Here is an 18260-nt window from a genome sequence, read left to right as displayed (position 1 = left end):
ACTGTGACAATCACCTGTTGAATATACAATTTTTGGATTGCTGCCAACACTAGCTCCCTCTCTGACGGGGAAGCCGGCAGAGCCGATTTGAAAAACCGGCGAGGAGGCAAGTCTTCGAATTCCAGCCTGTATCCCTGAGGAACAATCTCTAATGCCCAGGGATCCACCTGCGAGTGAACCCAGACGTGGCTGAAAAACCGAAGACGAGTCCCCACTAGATCTGCCTCCCCCCGGGAAGCCCCAGCGTCATGCGGTGGACTTTGCAGATGCAAGGGAGGACTTCTGCTCCTGGGAACTAGCTGTGTGCAGCTTTTTTCCCTTGCCTTTTCCTCTGGCAACAAAGGACGATCCCCGTACCTTCTTGCTCTTATTGGAACGAAAGGACTGCATTTGATAATGAGGTGCCTTTTTTGTATGCTGCGGGGGGACATAAGGTAAGAAATTCGACTTACCAGCCGTAGCAGTAGAGACAAGGTCCGAGAGGCCGTCTCCAAACAACTCCTCCCCTTTGTAAGGCAAGGACTCCATATGCCGCTTTGAATTGGCGTCTCCCGTCCACTGTCGGGTCCACAAGAGCCGCCTAGCAGAAATAGACATAGCGTTTATTCTGGAGCTTAATAAACAAATGTCTCTTTGAGCATCTCTCATATACAAGGCAGCATCTCCGATATGCTCTATGGTCATTAAAATGGCATCCCTATCTAAGGTGTCAATCTCCGTAGATGAGGAATCTGCCCATGCCACAACAGCACTACAAACCCAGGCCGACGCCATAGCCGGTCTAACAATAGTACCTGAATGAGTGTAAATGTGCTTCATGGTAATTTCCTGCCTGCGATCAGCAGGATCCTTGAGGGAAGCCGTATCCTGAGAAGGCAGTGCCACCTTTTTGGATAAGCGTGTCAGCGCCTTGTATACTTTATGTGAAGATTCCCATCGTATCCTATCCGTTTGTGGAAAAGGATACGCCATAAGAATCCTTTTGGGAACTTGTGGTCTCCTATCCGGAGATTCCCAAGCCTTTTCGAACAATTCGCTCAGCTCAAATGAGGACGGAAAGGTGACTTCAGGCTTTTTCTCTTTATACATGTGTACCCTCATGTCAGGGACAGGGGGTTCCTCAGTAATATGCAAAACTTCTTTAATGGCAATAATCATGTACCGAATACCTTTTGCCACCCTCGGCTGTAATTTTGCATCTTCATAGTCGACACTAGAGTCAGTATCCGTGTCGGTATCTGTGTCATCGATCTGGGATATGGTGCGCTTCTGAGACCCCGAAGGTCCTGGCGCCACAGGGACAGGCATGGTCTGGCTACATGACTGATCCCTAGCATCAGCCTTGTCTAACCTTTTATGCAATAGATTGACATTTGCATTTAAGACATTCAGCATATCCACCCATTCCGGTGTCGGCGTTGCCGACGGCGACATGACATTCAAGCACTCCCCCTCCACATTAAGCGAGCCTTCCTCGTCAAACATGTCGATACACGCGTACCGACACACTTCACACACACCGGGAAACCCTTTTCTGAAGACAGTATCCCCTTTAAGGCCCTTTGGAGAGACAGAGAGAGAGTATGCCAGCACACGCCCCAGCGCTATACCCCTGGAAAAAAAACACAGAATGCCCTTTTCCAGAAGCGCTGAGTAGTAATAAAACGCCAATTATGTGCCCCCCCCTCTCCTTCAAATCCCCTTTCACCGTGTGTAAAGCAGGGGAGAGTCCGGGGAGCTTCCCTCTCAGCGGTGCTGTGGAAAGAAAATGGCGCTGGTGAGTGCTGAGGGAGAAGCCCCGCCCCCTCGGCGGCAGGCTTCTGTCCCACTCAAAGTTATTAAAAAAATGGCGGGGGCTCTTTTATATACATTTACAGTGCCCACCTGTACATGTATATCGTCTTTTGCCATAAGAGAGGTGTTATATTGCTGCTCAGGGCGCCCCCCCTGCGCCCTGCACCCTTACAGTGACCGGAGTGTGTGAGGTGTATGGGAGCAATGACGCACAGCTGCAGTGCTGTGCGTTACTTCAGTAAAGCTCTGAAGGCTTCTGCCGCCTGAGACGTCTTCTGACTTAGTTTCTTCTGGCTCTGTGAGGAGAACGGTGGTGCGGCTCTGGGAGTGAAAGCCTAGGACGAACCGGTGTTCACCCGCTCTGGAGCTAATGGTGTCCAGTAGCCGAGGAAGCAGAGCCTATCATTTAAGAAGGTCTGCCCCTCTCTCCCAGTCCCTCGATGTAGGGAGCCTGTTGCCAGCAGTGCTTCCTGTAAAAATATAGAAAAAATCCAAACAAAAATGCTTTCTAGGCAGAGAGCTCAGGGGAGCTCCCTGCAGTGCACCCATTTCCCTCTGGGCACAGTGTAAAAACTGAGGTCTGGAGGTGGGGCATAGAGGGAGGAGCCAGTGCACACCCAGAATCCAAAGCTTTCTTAAAGTACCCTATCTCCTGCGGAGCCCGTCTATTCCCCATGGTCCTTACGGAGTCCCAGCATCCTCACGGACGTTAGAGAAATTCAGGTTAGATGTCAATGGCGATACCTTCAAACTGTATGGGGGAAATGATGGTTGGGACATATAGTGTCCATAGCAGACACAAATACTTGACAACAATACTTTCTGTATGTAAATTTAATGTTTAATAACAATTTTTGTACACGGTTTTCTCAGTTTTGTACAATGTGGATTGTATAACATATTGCTTCAATAAAAAAAGGATTTTATATACCTACCGGTAAATCCTTTTCTCGTAGTTCGTAGAGGATGCTAGGGTTCCATTTAGTACCATGGGGTGTAGACAGGTCCACTAGGAGCCATGGGCACTTTAAGAGTTTAATAGTGTGGGCTGGCTCCTCCCTCTATGACCCTCCCACCAGACTCAGTCTAGAAACCGTGCCCGAGGAGACGGACATGCTTCGAGAGAAGGAAATACACAGACAGTGGTGAGATTCACACCAGCTCACACATAACAAAAGGAAAGCCAAGCTAACCAACTTGAAACGATTCAGCAACGACTGAACCAACAAGACTTAAAGAAGGAACCATGCAGGAATACGAAGCACTGGGCGGGCGCCCAGCATCCTCTAAAGACTACGAGAAAAGGATTTACCAGTAGGTATATAAAATCCTATTTTCTCTTACGTCCTAGTGGATGCTGGGGTTCCATTAATACCATGGGGATTTACCAAAGCTCCCAGTACGGGAGGGAGAGAGCCGAGATTCCTGCAGAACAGACTGACCAAACTTAAGGTCCTCAGCGGCCAAAGTATCGAACTTGTAGAACTTCGCAAACGTGTTCGACCCTGACCAAGTAGCTGCTCGGCAAAGCTGTATGTCCGAGACACCCCAGGCAGCCGGCCAGGAAGAACCCACTTTACGAGTAGAGTGGGCATGAACAGATCTTGGAATCGGCAAACCTGCCGTAGAATAAGCATGCTGGATAGTAAGCCTGATCCAGCGAGAAATCGTCTGCTTAGAAGCAGGACACCCAACCTTGTTGGGATCATAAAGGACAAATAGTGCGTCCGACTTCCTATGACGAGAAGTTCTCTTCACATAAATTTTCAAAACCCACACGACATCCAAGGACTTTGAGGAAATTGAGGTGTCAGTAGCTAATGGCACCACAATAGATTGGTTGATATGAAAAGCCGACACAACCTTTGGAAGAAATTGCCGACGCGTTCTGAGCTCAGCTCTATCCTCATGAAAAATCAAATAGGGACTCTTGTGCGACAATGCCCCAAATTCTGACACACGTCTTGCAGATGCCAATGCTAACAGTGTGACCGCCTTCCAAGTAAGAAACTTTATGTCCACCTCCTGTAAAGGTTCGAAACAATCCGATTGCAAGAACTGCAGCACCACATTAAGATCCCAAGGTGCCGTAGGAGGCACAAAGAGTAGTTGGATGTGCAGAACTCCTTTCAAGAATGTCTGACCCTCAGGGAGAACAGCCAGTTGTTTCTGGAAGAAAATGGACAAGGCCGAAATCCGGACCTTTACGGAGCCCAAGCGTAGGCCCACATCCACACCTGCTTGCAGAAAGAGGAAAAACCGTCCTAGCTGAAACTCCACCATAGGAAACTTCTTGGATTCACACCAAGACACATACCTTTTCCAATTTCGATGGTAATGTTTAGACGTTACTACCTTCCTAGCTTGTATCAGAGTAGGAATGACTTTGTTCGGAATGCCTTTCCGAGCTAAGATCTGGCGTTCAACCTCCATGCCGTCAAACGTAGCCATGGTAAGCCTTGATAGGCGAACGGCCCCTGTTGCAGAAGGTCCTCGCGAAGGGGAAGAGGCCTCGGATCCTCTTGGCCAGTCTGGAGCAATGAGGATCGCCTGAACTCTTGTTCTTTTTATTAGTTTGAGAATCCTTGGGATGAGTGGAAGTGGAGGGTACACATACACTGACTGGAACACCCACGGAGTTACCAGGGCTTCCACCGCCACTGCTTGTGGGTCCCTTGACCTGGAACAGTACCTCCAAAGCTTCTTGTTGAGGCGAGTGGCCATCATGTCTATCTGAGGTACACCCCATCGGCTTGTTACCTCTGCGAATACCACCGGGTGGAGGCTCCATTCTCCTGAATGAAGATCGCCGACAGCCCCACCGCGTGCCTTTCTGCCTAGAGGAGGATTCTTGTTACCTCTGACATTGCAGCTCTGCTCTTCGTTCCGCCCTGCCTGTTTATGTAGGACACTGGCGTGACATTGTCCGACTGAACCTGAAGGGCGTTGTATATGGCCCTTAGTTCCAGAATGTTTATTGGAAGGATGGATTCCAGACTTGACCACTTTCCCTGGAAGCTTTCCCTTTGGGTCACTGCTCCCCAACCTCTTAGACTTGCATCCGTGGTTAAAAAGATCCAATTCTGAATCCCGTACCTGCGGCCCTCGAGAAGGTGAGAAGTTTGCAGCCACCAGAGGAGTGAAATTCTGGCTTTCGGCGACAGACATATCCTCTGGTGCATGTGAAGATGAGTACCCGACCATTTGTCCACGAGATCCAGTTGGAAGGACCGTGCATGAAATCTTCCGTACTGTAGAGCCTCGTAGGAGGCTACCATCTTTCCCAGAAGGCAAATGCACTGATGAACCGATACCCGGGCTGGCTTCAGGACATCCCGGACCATTGATTGGATCACCAACGCTTTCTCCACCGGTAGAAACACCCTCTGCACTTCCGTGTCGAGTATCATCCCCAGGAAGGGCAGTCTCCTTGTAGTTCCAAATGTGACTTTGGAAGGTTCAGAATACATCCATGAGCTTGGAGCAGTTGAGTGGAGGGAGCAATACTCTGTAACAGCCTCTCCCTGGAAGATGCTTATATCAGTAGATCGTATAGATATGGAATTATGTTCACTCCTTGCATGCGGAGGAGGAGCATCATCTCTGCCATGACCTTGGTGAACACCCTCGGTGCTGTGGAGAGGCCAAATGGCATTGTCTGGAACGGTTAGTGACAGTCCTGCAGCACAAATCTGAGATAAGCCTGGTGAGGCGGCCAGATCGGAATGTGAAGGTACGCATCCTTGATATCCATGGAAACTAGGAATTCCCCCTCCTCCAGACGTGAGATCACAGCTCTCAGAGACTCCATCTTGAATTTGAATACCTTCAAGTAGGGGTACAATGATTTTAGGCTCAATATTGGTCTTACCGAACGGTACCAGAAACAGGTTTGAGTAATAACCCTTGTTTTTTAGGTGAGGTGGAACTGGAACAATGACAGTTGCCAGTAGCGTCCAGCCTCCGGCAGCAACTAGGTCACGCCTCCAGCTTCCTACTCCATCCCGCTATAATGGAGATCCTAAACATTGCTGCGAGTTTCTAAACCAGTGCGAGGTGCACTTTGACCTGCTCTCACATAATTTTCCTATGGATCGTTCCAAAGTGGGGTACATCATATATTTGCTTGAGGGTTCAGTGTTGGATTGGGTGTCTCCATTGTGGGAACATTCTGACCCATTGGTCTCCAATTACACCAACTTCATTGCTTCCTTCCGAAGAATCTTCGATGAGCCCGGCAGGTCCCCCGCCGCTTCTACCGAACTCCTCCGTGTTCGTCAAGGCTCTTGTTCGGTAGGACAATACGTCGTGCAATTCCAGACCATCGCTTCAGAACTACGCTGGAATAACGAAGCCCTCAGGGCTGCCTTCTGGAGTGGCCTCTCGGACCGCTTGAAGGATGAGCTAGTCACCAGGGATCTGTTGGATCAATTTAAAGAGTTAAGCTCACTCTGCATTAAGGTGGACATCCGCATGCGGGAGAATGGTGGTGAGCGTAGTTGGTCGGATCGGTCCAGATTCCGGCCTCTCCCTCCTAGGCAGGCAGCATTACCAAGTCCGGACAAACCCATGCAGATCAACCGGTCCCGGTTATCTCCGGAAGAACGACGACGCCGTCGTGAAGGTAGACTTTGCCTCTATTGTGGTGCCGCAGATTATTTTATTAAATCCTGCAAGACCCGCCTGGGAAACAGACGAACCTAGCCTGTTCCGGAAGAGTCAAGTTAGATACTACAGTTAAATCTTCTCCAGGGAAGGACTGTCTACTTTCAGTTCAGCTGTCCACGGGGTCCTCCACTAAGTCTGTACTTGCATTACTGGATTCCTGGGCTGTTGAGAACTTTATTGCTGCCAGTTGTGTCCGAGAGTTTCATATAAGATTGAGACCCGTCGACCGACCCATCAAGTTGACTGCTATTAATGGCACCCAGATTTCTAACGGAATTGTTTCCTATCGCACGGAGCCCCTCAAGTTACAGGTTGGAGCTTTGCATCATGAATACCCAGAGTTCCTGGTGATTCCGAAGATGTCGCATGAGTTGGTTCTCTGCCTACCCTGGCTCAAGATTCATAATCCTCATACTGACTGGGAGACTTTGCAAATTCTGTCCTGGGGTTCCTTTTGCCACACAAATTGCCTTATGTCAGTCTGTCCCCTGCGTGCCTCCATCAAGTCTATTGAAGAATCCCTTCCTGAGCCCTAACGGGAATTTGCAGATGTATTCTCCGAGCAAGCAGCCGACCGGTTACCACCTCATAGACCCTAGGACTGCCCAATTGACCTGATTCCTGGGAAGATGCCACCTCGTGGTCGTACGTACCCTTTGTCTTTGCCTGAGCTGCAAGTGATGTCGAAATATATCAGGGAGAACCTTCAAAAAGGGTTCATCCGGCCCTCCACTTCTCCGGCGGGGGATGGTTTCTTTTTTGTGAAAAAAAAAAAGACGGCGGATTAAGACCCTGCATAGACTATCGGGGGTTAAATTATATCACCGTCAAGAATGGATATCCATTACCTCTGATAACCGAGCTTTTTGACAGGATCCGCGGTTCCAAAGTCTTCACAAAACTCGACTTGAGGGGAGTCTCTAATCTCATTCAAATAAGACAAGGGGATGGATGGGAGACCGCTTTTAACACCAGGGACGGGCATTATGAGTATCTGGTAATGCCGTTTGGACTCTGTAATGCTCCGGCAGTCTTCCAAGGGTTTGTCAACAAAATCTTTTGGGATATGCTATATCAATGTGTCGTGGTATACCTGGACGACATACTTATCTTTTCCCGTGACATTTTGGAGCACAAAATTCAGGTCAAAAAAGTGCTATGTCATCTCAGCAATAACCATCTTTATGGCAAGATCTCCAAGTGTACTTTTGAGGTTCCATCAATTCCTTTCCTTGGATATGTCATCTCGGGCACAGAGCTTCGCATGGATCCAGGAAGACTCAAAGCCATCCAGGATTGGCCTCAACCTCTCGCCTTGAAAGCGGTGCAAAGATTCCTAGGCTTCGCAAATTATTATAGGAAGTTCATAAGAGGGTTTTCCACCATTGTAGCACCCATTACTGCTTTGACCAAGAAAGGTTCCAATCCTCCCGAAGCCGTAGAAGCGTTTGTCCTGTTGAAGTCAGCCTTTATGTCCGCTCCGGTGCTCCAGCAGCCAAATTTTGAAGAACAATTTTTCCTGGACGTTGATGCCTCATCAGTCGGTGTCGGAGCCGTCCTCTCTCAGTACTCTTCTGATGGGAAGTTGCACCCATGTGGTTTCCACTATCGAAAGTTTTCGCCTGCTGAACGTAATTAAACCAATGAAGATCAGGAACTTCTGGCAAAAAAATCTGCCTTAGAGAAGTGGAGATATTTATTGGAGGGTGCTAAACATGTAATTACCATCTACACCGACCACAAGAACTTGTTATACATCAAGACCGCCCAATGCTTAAATCCCCGTCAAGCTAGATGGGCACTCTTTTTCACTCGCTTTTCATTTATCATTAAGTACTGGGCCGGGCCTTTCAACGCAAAAGCTGACGCCCTGTCTCGCTCCCTGACCGCCTCCGATGAAGAGAATTCCTTTGAGAAAAGTTTCATTCTCAGTCCTGTCTCCATTTCTGAAGCTCCCACTTCTCCAGGTCCACCTCCAAGGAGGACGTCCGTTCCAGCCGAATTCCGACCAAAATTGCTTCAGTGGGCTTACAGTATATCTCCAAGTTCTCCGGACACCCTGGAGCACAAAAAATGTTTGAATTCTTGCGTAGATCTTATTGGTGGTCCTCTATGAGAAGAGAGATACAAGATTTCGTGAGCTCTTGCCCTCAATGTACCCAACATAAGATTCCTAGTCTACCTCCTGCTGGATTGCTTCAACCTATGTCTACTCCTAAAAAGACCTTGGTCCTATATCTCTATGGACTTCATCACCGAGTTGCCTCCCTCCAAAGGTTGTAACACCATCTGGGTGATTGTAGATGGCTTCTCAAGAATGGCACATTTTGTTTCTTTGGCAGGCCTACCAATAGCTCCCAAACTAGCTCAACTATTTATTCAGGAACAATTTCGGCTACATGGATTACCCAAGGAGGTAGTTTCCAATCGAGGGGTACAGTTCACTGCGAGATTCTCGAAAGCTCTCTGTTCAGCCCTCCAAATAAAACTCAAGTTTTTTTCCGCCTACCACCCACAATCCAACGGACAAACCAAAAGAGTCAACCAAGACTTAGAGACTTTCCTGCACATGTATCTTTCACCTTCACAGGACAACTCGGTAGAGTTGTTACCCTGGGCAGAATTCACCCATAACCATCAGTATCATACCTCCACTGGTGAAAACCCATTTTTCATCAATTATGGATTCCACCCGCGCATTCCGGAATAATCATCCTGTCCTACGGAAGATGTTCCTGCCATAACTTCCACTCTGCAGCATTTTAGCCGCATCTGGAGAAAAGTTCATGCTAACCTCAAAAAAGTCTCCATCAGATACAAGGTTGGCGACAGGGTGTGGCTCTCCACCTGCAACCTTCGTTTGAAGGTACCAGCTATGAAATTTGCAAGAGATTCATCGGTCCATACCCTGTACTGCAAGTCCTGAATCCTGCGGTCTGCAAATTGGGTTTGCCCTCTCACTTCCGAATACCGAACTCTTTCCATGTTTCTCTTCTCCGCCCTCTTATTCTAAATCGTTTCCATTCAGACACTCCAAGTTCAGCTCCAGTGGAGACCGAAGAGGGAACGGAATTTGAGGTCAAGAGTAATCTCGATTCTCGTAACTACAAGAATCTGCAGTATCTGGTGGAATGGAAGGGTTATGGTCCTGAGGAGAGAAGTTGGGTGAAAGCTTTGGATGTCTCTGCTCCTCGTCTTGTGCGGATCTTTCACTCCAAACACCCAACCAAACCAGGAAAGTATCCAGGGGCCACTACCAGAGGAGGGGGTACTGTCACGGCCGCCGCGCTTACTGGTTCGGGTGAGCTGGTCTCTGGGGCGTCCCTTTCCCCCGCCGGCTCCCGGCGTGCGGACAACGCTGCTGCGGGCGGCCTCATGAGGGCCAGGGGGCTGGTGACGTCAGCACTGCCCCTCCGCCAATGAGAAGAGGGCGGGAAGTTCAAATGGAGACGCCGGGCAAAGCCCCAGCGCCTGAGTATCGTCGCTGTTAAGCTACTCCCAGGCTCATGTGTCTCTCAGCTCACAGACTCTCCAGTGCATCCAGCATCTAAGTGTGTCTCTCGGCTCAGACTCTCCTGTACTTCCAGCATCTAAGTGTGTCTCTCGGCTCACAGACTCTCCAGTGCTTCCAGCACCTAAGTGTGTCTCTCGGCTCACACTCTCCCCAGTGCTTCCAGTATACAAGTGTGTCTCTCTGCCCGCAGCCTCCAGTGCTCCCAGCTTGTAAGAGAGTTCCTCGGCTCAGAGACTCCGGTGCTGCCAGCGTCTCTTCGTTCAGTGTTCTTCAGCATCGTTCTCAAATCATCACTCATCTCTTCATTCAGTGTTCTTCAGCATCGTTCTCTAATCATCACTCATCTCTTCGTTCAGTGTTCTTCAGTATTGATCCCAAGTCATCATTTACTTCTTCATTCAGAGTTCCCCAGCACCATTCTCAAGTCTTTGTTTTATTCCTCGTTCAGTGTATCTAGCATCGTTCACGGACTAAGTTCCCTATTGGTCCTGCATGAGGAAGACCTACATTCGGTCGTCTCTATTCCGACCCAACTACGGTTCTTCCAACCACCCATCGGAAGAGTCCCCGAGTTCTCAACCCTCTCAGCCCAGGTTTGTGACACAGAGTATGAGGAACCAGCCACACCGCGCCGTATCAGGCTGTTATTATGACAACAGGCCGGCGCTGACTAACTATTCTGAACCGGTAGTTAGTAAGAATATTACACTCCCACCCTAATCTATAACCCGCTGGTACCGCAGAGGTGCTGGAGTTATGTGGAGGGAAAGCGCTTCCCTCTCAGCATCTTGTGTGGAGATCTGCAGGGAGTAAATGGCGCTGGTGAGCTGCTGGATCCACTCTGAGGAAGCCCCGCCCCCTTCCATGGCGTGCGGCTTCCTGCACTTTGTTATTTATACTGGCCTAAGGTATTAGTGCTAACAGTGGGATTAGCCCCTGTTATCTGCGTGACCAGTGTAGGGTTTATTCGCGTTGGATTAGGATGCCCCTTAACAGCGCCTACAGTGTATGTTGCTGAGCCTTCCTGGAGCACAGCCTGTCAGAGCTGCGCTCTCACCCTTGTGCCGCCATACCCGCCGGGATAACCCGCTAACCGGGACGTCGGCGCTGTACTCACCACTCTTCTATCTTCTGGCTCTGTTAGGGGGTGGCGGCCATGCTGCGGGAGTGAGCGGTCGCCTCGTGGGCTTGCGATCAGTTCCCTCAGGAGCTCAGTGTCCTGTCAGCGGAGTAGAGAACCATTGACTCTCCATTAAGTTGGTTCCTACTCCCCCCCCTAAGTCCCACGAAGCAGGGAGACTGTTGCCAGCAGCCTCCCTGTAAAATAAACTCTAGAAAACAATAAAACTAAGAAAACTCCTAGGAGCTCCCCTAGCTGTGACCAGCTCCTCTGGGCACATTTCTAAACTGAGTCTGGTGGGAGTGGCATAGAGGGAGGAGCCAGCCCACACTAAAACTCTTAAAGTGACCATGGCTCCTAGTGAAGCCGTCTATACCCAATGGTACTAAATGGAACCCCGGCATCCTCTAGGACGTAAGAGAAAATATGTTTACAAAAAAACAAAACTTTAAGGGGGGCTTCTTTCCTCACCACCAGCAGTAGTCTTTCATTGTAATTTTAAATTAAAAATTTAGCATAAGAGTAGAGGCATTAAAAAGTCTCTTCCAGCATCACTCGGCAAATATCTCTCCAGAAAATGCCCCACAGCAGGATCGTGTTTTAGAAGTCTAATGTAATTGTGCTCATTGCAGCTTGGTCATCTTCCAGCTGTGGCTACTCCCCTCCAAAACAACATTGCAAGATCTTATCATCCTTGATATAGCAGAAGAGAAATACCAGCATCTTCAGCAGCTGTCTATGAATTTAGGCTACCCTCCCCTTGATGACCTGTAGTTGATGCTCCTAGATGTGGTTCATCAAAATCATAAGGTGCCTTGCACCTTTAAGGAGCAAGTCCAGCGTCTTGGCTATCTTACTGTGCTGCATGTTCAAAGAATTTTGAGTGCCAGATGGTGTCACACAGATCAGAGCTCTGGCACAGTGTAATGTCACATGCTGCACCCCCTGGAGGCCCCGAACCTTCTTTAAAATATGGTCAGTTATGGACACTTTTAGACATGTACTTGTTTGTGACACAAGGAAAGAGAACAGGTTGATTTAGTAGTATGTACCTAAAGTATTAATGTTTATTACTAAGGTATAAGAAACTGGTGTCATCTGCTTACCTGAGTAATGGTGAGCAGTCAGTCCTGTCCCAGGCTACACGGGGCACTTTGATATTTTGGGAGAATAGGAGGAAAGGGACAATGAAGCCATCCAGCCATGAAGGATGAGCACACAGGTAGACAAGGGGAGTCCTAGGACACTAAAAGAAGGAAAGGAGAGATTACACTCCTAACCAACAATAACCTTTCCGCTACATCACAGGTTCTCAAACTCGATCCTCAGGACCCCACACGGTGCATGTTTTCCAGGGCTCCTCACAGAATCGCAAGTGAAATAATTAGCTCCACCTGTGGACCTTTTAAAATGTGTAATTGAGTAATGAATACACCTGTGCACCTGCTGGGTTACCTGCAAAACATGCACTGTGTGGGGTCCTGAGGACCAAGTTTGAGAACCTGTGCTCTACAGTGTAGTAGGAAATGGGTGTGTGTTATTTCATTGGCGATTACTAATCATAGCAATAAGACAAATGCTATAGATCTTATTACTAAGTTATCTATTGGAGTATAATACAATTTGCATCTTTTACTGCAATTTTCATCACAAATTATGGAACTCTACCATCTTAGATGTTCTGAAGTGGCATCTTTCTAGTCAGCCCTTTTACCACTACAACCATAGACAAGTCCAAGTTGTGATGCAAAAGGAGTCCCAATTAGGAGCCATGGGAGCTACCTATGCAAATCCTTTGTTTGACTGGGCTCCCTATTGCCCAAGTATCGCACATTCTACTAAAGTGTCAAGTAATCCACCAACGTTTAATCCCGAACTAAACAAATCTATAATCCACTCCACTACTGTATAATGTGTTACTGTTGAAAATGGGATTTTTTTACTCACCATAAAATCTCTTCCTCGGAATCCATCTGGGGGACACTGCGTCATGACCTCTGGGTTAGAGTGTGGGCTTTGGAGGTTAGGCACAAAAAACACTAAAAGCTAACTCCTCCCCCCACTAACACCTCCCACCTCCAGCAGAATCTCAGTATACATTTAGCCAAACCGCATGGAGGAAGCAGACAAGAAACAACAAAAGAATACCAGACAAGAAGGGAGGGATCGCAGCGTCCCCAGATGGATTCTGAGGAAGAGATTTTACGATGAGTAAAAAAAAATCCCATGTCCTCTCTCATCCATCTGGAGGATGCTGCGTCCCAAAGCAAGCTAACAGAGGGTGGGGGGGGGGGGCAGAGCCGTACTTAAGACAGTACAGGTAAACAGAGATTCCTACAAACCAAAGTTATGGAACCGATAACATTTCGTAAAGGTGTGCACAGACGACCAGGTCACAGCCCTGCACAGTTGATCCACGGAGACACCACGGCAAACAGGCCAAGTCGTCCCAACAGCACGAGTCGAATGAGCTTTCAAGCTGAACCGGAACAGGTAGATCCGAAGACATGTAAGCCTGATGGACAGCTGACATTACCCGAGCCACAGTGTTCTTGGAAGCCGGCCAACCGCGCTTAGAACATTGACAAGGACTAAAATACTCTCCGTGCAGCGTATCAATGCTGTACAGAACAAAGAAATCTTCAAAGCCCAAACATCATCCAACAAGGCAAGAGGAGAAGCCTCCTGTGAAAAACGACAAAGGGGGTTTGAAGGCTGGAAGAACAATGTCTTGGTTGAGATGGAATGCAGACAACACTTTAGGCAAAAAAAAAAAAAAAAAGAGGGCTTCGTCTGCAAAATCACACGATCAGAATGGAAAATGAGAAGAGGCGCCTTGCAAGACAAGGCGGCCAGCTCGGAGACCCCTTCGGGGTCAGAAACCGTAAGTCGACTGAATCTAGAGGCTTGAACGGCGGTTTCTGAAGGGCCATAAGGACCAAATTCAAATCCCAAGGGGGTACAGGAGGCACGTATGACGGCTGTATCCGTAAAAGTCCCTGAAGAAAACGACGAACATCCGTAAGGTTAGTCAACCTTCTCTGAAAAAGAACAGACAAGGCAGAGACTTGACACTTGAGAGGAGAGTCAGAGGCCTTTTAACAAACCGTCCTGGAGGAAAGCCAAAATGCGCGGAAGGTGAAATCCCGCCGCCGAGAGACCCCTCCGCTCACACCTTCAAATGTACAAACGCCAAATCCGGTAATAAATCCCGGAAGTGACAGACTTCCGAGCATGAAGCATAGTATTCACAAGGGAAGAGGACAAACCCTTGGAGCTTGAGATCCTGGTTTCAAGAACCATTAAGTCAAAGCCCGACGAGGTAAATCGTGGTGACGACACGGTCCCTAAAGGAGGAGATCTGGTCGAAGGGGAAGGTGGTACGGGGGTTTGGCCACCATGTCTTGAATCTGAGCATACCAATGGCGACAGGGCCAATCTGGAGCAATGAGGATGACCGGAAGAGCTTCCCTCCGCACCCTCTGAAGCACTCGAGAGATCGTGGCCAGAGGTGGAAACAAGTATCTGAGACGAAAGTGCCAAGGGGCCGTCATGACGTCCACAAAGGTGGCCCGAGGATCTCTGGTGTGATTTATGTATAGGGGAAGCTTGTTGTTGGGTCAAGACGCCATCAAGTCGATGTCGGGCCAACCCCACATGTACAGTAGATCAGGGATATATTCGTTATGGTAAGAACTTACCGTTGATAACGTTATTTCTCCTAAGTCCACAGGATCCACAGAATAACATTGGGATATGATGACGAAAGAGCGGATTTGCACCATTCGGTCAAAGCTTTCGCCTGATGCGAGGGGAATATCGGAACATGAAGGTAAGCATCCTTTATGTCCAGGGACACCATCCAATCCCCCCCCCCTCCAGGCTGGCGATGACCGCCCTGAGTGATTCCATTTTGAACTTGAACCTCTTCAAGTACAGGTTCAGTTATTTCAGGTTTAAAATGGGTCTGACCGAACCGTCCGGTTTCGGGACCACAAACAGGGTTGAGTAATATCCCTCTCCTTGCTGGAGATGAGGAACTGTGACAATCACCTGTTGAATATACAATTTTTGGATTGCTATCAACACTAGCTCCCTCTCTGACGGGGAAGCCGGCAGAGCCGATTTGAAAATTCGGCGAGGAGACAAGTCTTCGAATTCCAGCCTGTATTCCTGGGAAACAATCTCTAATGCCCAGGGATCCACCTGTGAGTGAACCCAGACGTGGCTGAAAAATCGAAGACGAGCCCCCACCAGATCTGCCTCCCCCCGGAAAGCCCCAGCGTCATGCGGTGGACTTTGCAGACGCGGGGGAGGACTTCTGCTCCTGGGAACTAGCTGTGTGCAGCTTTTTTCCCCTGCCTTTCCCTCTGGCAACAAAGGATGATCCACGTACCTTCTTGTTTTTATTGGAACGAAAGGACTGCATTTGATAATGAGGTGCCTTTTTTGTATGTTGCGGGGGGACATAAGGTAAGAAATTTGACTTACCAGCCGTAGCCATAGAGACAAGATCCGAGAGGCCGTCTCCAAACAACTCCACCCCTTTGTAAGGCAAGGACTCCATATGCCGCTTTGAATCGGCATCTCCCGTCCACTGTCGGGTCCACAAGAGCCGCCTAGCAGAAATAGACATAGCATTTATTCTGGAGCTTAATAAACAAATGTCTCTCTGAGCATCCCTCATATACGAGGCAGCATCTCTGATATGCTCTATGGTCATTCATTTGAATGGCGTCCCTATCGAAGGTGTCAATTTCCGTAGATAAGGAATCTGCCCATGCTACAACCGCACTACAAACCCAGGCCGACGCCATAGCCGGTCGAGCAATAGTACCGGAATGATTGTAAATGTGCTTTAAGGTAATTTCCTGCCTGCGATCAGCAGGTTCCTTGAGGGAAGCCGTATCCTGAGAAGGCAGTGCCACCTTTTTGGACAAACGTGTCAGCACCTTGTCAACTTTTGGCGAAAATTCCCAGCGTATCCTATCAGTTTGTGGAAAAGGATAAATTGTTTTTCCCCAGCAGCGCTGTATAATATGTAAACCGCCAATTATGTGCCCCCCTCTCTTTTAAGCACCCTTTCACCGTGTGTAAGCAGGGGAGAGTCCGGGGAGCTTCCTCTCAGCAGTGCTGTGGAGAGAAAATGGCACTGGTGAGTGTCTGAGGGAGAAGCCCCGCCCCCTCGGCGGCGGGCTTCTGTCCCGCTCAAACTTAGTGAAATATGGCTGGGGCTCCTTTATATACATGTACAGAGCCCACCTGTACATGTATATATTCTTTATGCCATGCAGAGGTTTATATTGCCGCCCAGGGCGCCCCCCCCCCCCCCCGCGCCCTGCACCCTTACAGTGACCGGAGTATGTGAGGTGTATGGGAGCAATGACGCACAGCTGCAGTGCTGTGCGTTACCTCAGTGAAGCTGAAGGCTTCTGCCGCCTGACGACTTCTGTCTTCTGTACTTCTAGCTCTGTGAGAACGGCGGCGCGGCTCCGGGGGTGGACGCCCAGTAAGAACCTGCGTTCACCCCCTCTGGAGCTAATGGTGTCCAGTAGCCGAGGAAGCAGAGCCTATCTTTGACAAGAAGGTCTGCTCCTCTCTCCTCAGTCCCACGATGCAGGGAGCCTGTTGCCAGCAGTGCTCCCTGTAAAAAAGTAGTAAAATGTAGAAAGATAAAATCCAAACAAAAATGCTTCTAGGCAGAGAACTCTGGAGAGCTCTCTGCAGTGCACCCATCTTGCTCTGGGCACAGTGTAAAACTGAGGTCTGGAGGAGGGGTGTAGAGGGAGGAGCCAGTGCACACCCAGAGTCCAAAGCTTTCTTAAAGTGCCCTATCTCCTGCGGAGCCCGTCTATTCCCCATGGTCCTTACGGAGTCCCCAGCATCCTCTAGGACGTTAGAGAAATCCACATTTCTCTTTCATCAATGGCATGGGGACATTGGACCATGGGACGTTCAACAGCCGCCCCCAGGGAAGGGTACACTCAAGCTGCTTGACCGGAGAACTGTATGCCCAAAGTGAGCAAAAATATGAAAAGGATATAAACGAGTGAGAGTGTGGACAGAGGATCTGTATCAGCCCGGCAGACTTGCTCGGTGGAAGCACCATGGGGCGCACCCAGAGGGTCACCACCGCCCTTGTAGAATGCGACTACACTCGGTACAGTGCCAGTCGCCCCGCACTAGAATAGGTCAGAGAAATGACTGAGTAGATCCAATGTGCAATGGCCCACCTTGGAGCCACCCAACCACGTTTTTGTGTGTTGTAAAAAACAAGCAGTAAATCTGCGGACAGGGGAGGTTGTGTCAAAGCAGATCTGCAGGGCTCTTACGATGTCTAACAAAGCCAGATCATCCCGATCCTGGGAAGTAGCCAATGGAGGAAAAATCGGAAAGACAATTTCACGTTCAAGTGGAAAACTGAAACAATCTTCGGCTGGAACATAGGAACCATGCGGAGAACAGCCCTATCATTATGGAATATGAGAAAAAGCAGCTTGCAAGACAAAGCCCTAAACTTGGAAAAACGCAGAGCTGAAGAAATGGCCATACAAAAGACCAGGTTCCAAGTATCGAACTGAAGGTCCACCAAATCCAAAGGTTCAAAGGGAGCCTACGTGAGAGCCGAAAGAACCAAGTTAAGATCCCACGGCGTCACTGGCTAACAAAACAGTGGTTGAACACGCAACACACCTTGTACAAAGGTCAGAACCTCTGGAGAAAGGGCCAGGAAATAAACTGATAAAGTTTCTCTGCACTTACAAAGAACAAAGCTTTAATCTGGCCTCCAAACCCCACTGCAGGAAGGCCAAGAAAAGAGGCAAAACTTGGGAGGTATGAACCCTTCGCTGTTCACACTAGAAGATGTAAATCTTCCATGCCCTGTGGTAATTGTGTAGGGAAACCAGTTTCTGTGCCCACAACATTGTTTAGACCCCTGAGAGAGAAAAACCTTTAAAAGCTCAGTTTCAAAAGACAGGCCATTAAAGCCAACCAAGGAAGATCCGTGTGCAGAAACTGACCCTGTAGCAGCTGATCCAGCCGTAGTGGAATACACCACCCGAAACTGCCGACATTTTGAGAACAACCATGTACCAGGACCTGTGCGGCCAGTCTGCAGCCACTAGGATTACCATCACCCGTTAATCTTTGATCCGCTTGGGT

General features: G+C 48.9%; 1 protein-coding gene across 5 annotated transcripts in view; it reads right to left on the bottom strand.

The window, feature by feature from the left end:
- Nucleotides 1-18260, bottom strand: part of GPAT2 (glycerol-3-phosphate acyltransferase 2, mitochondrial) — a 264394-nt gene that overhangs the window by 143503 nt on the left and 102631 nt on the right. For all 5 annotated transcript variants that reach the window (XM_063932035.1, XM_063932036.1, XM_063932033.1 and 2 more), the window contains exon 8: nucleotides 12203-12342. In XM_063932035.1, coding sequence (XP_063788105.1) covers nucleotides 12203-12342 — 140 coding nt within the window. The remainder of the gene's footprint in view (nucleotides 1-12202; nucleotides 12343-18260) is intronic.

Source organism: Pseudophryne corroboree, chromosome 6 (genome assembly GCF_028390025.1).
Source record: "Pseudophryne corroboree isolate aPseCor3 chromosome 6, aPseCor3.hap2, whole genome shotgun sequence".
Classification (NCBI taxonomy): domain Eukaryota; kingdom Metazoa; phylum Chordata; class Amphibia; order Anura; family Myobatrachidae; genus Pseudophryne; species Pseudophryne corroboree.
The sequence above is the reverse complement of the archived record's forward strand: the minus strand, read 5'-3'. Positions and strand labels throughout refer to the sequence as shown.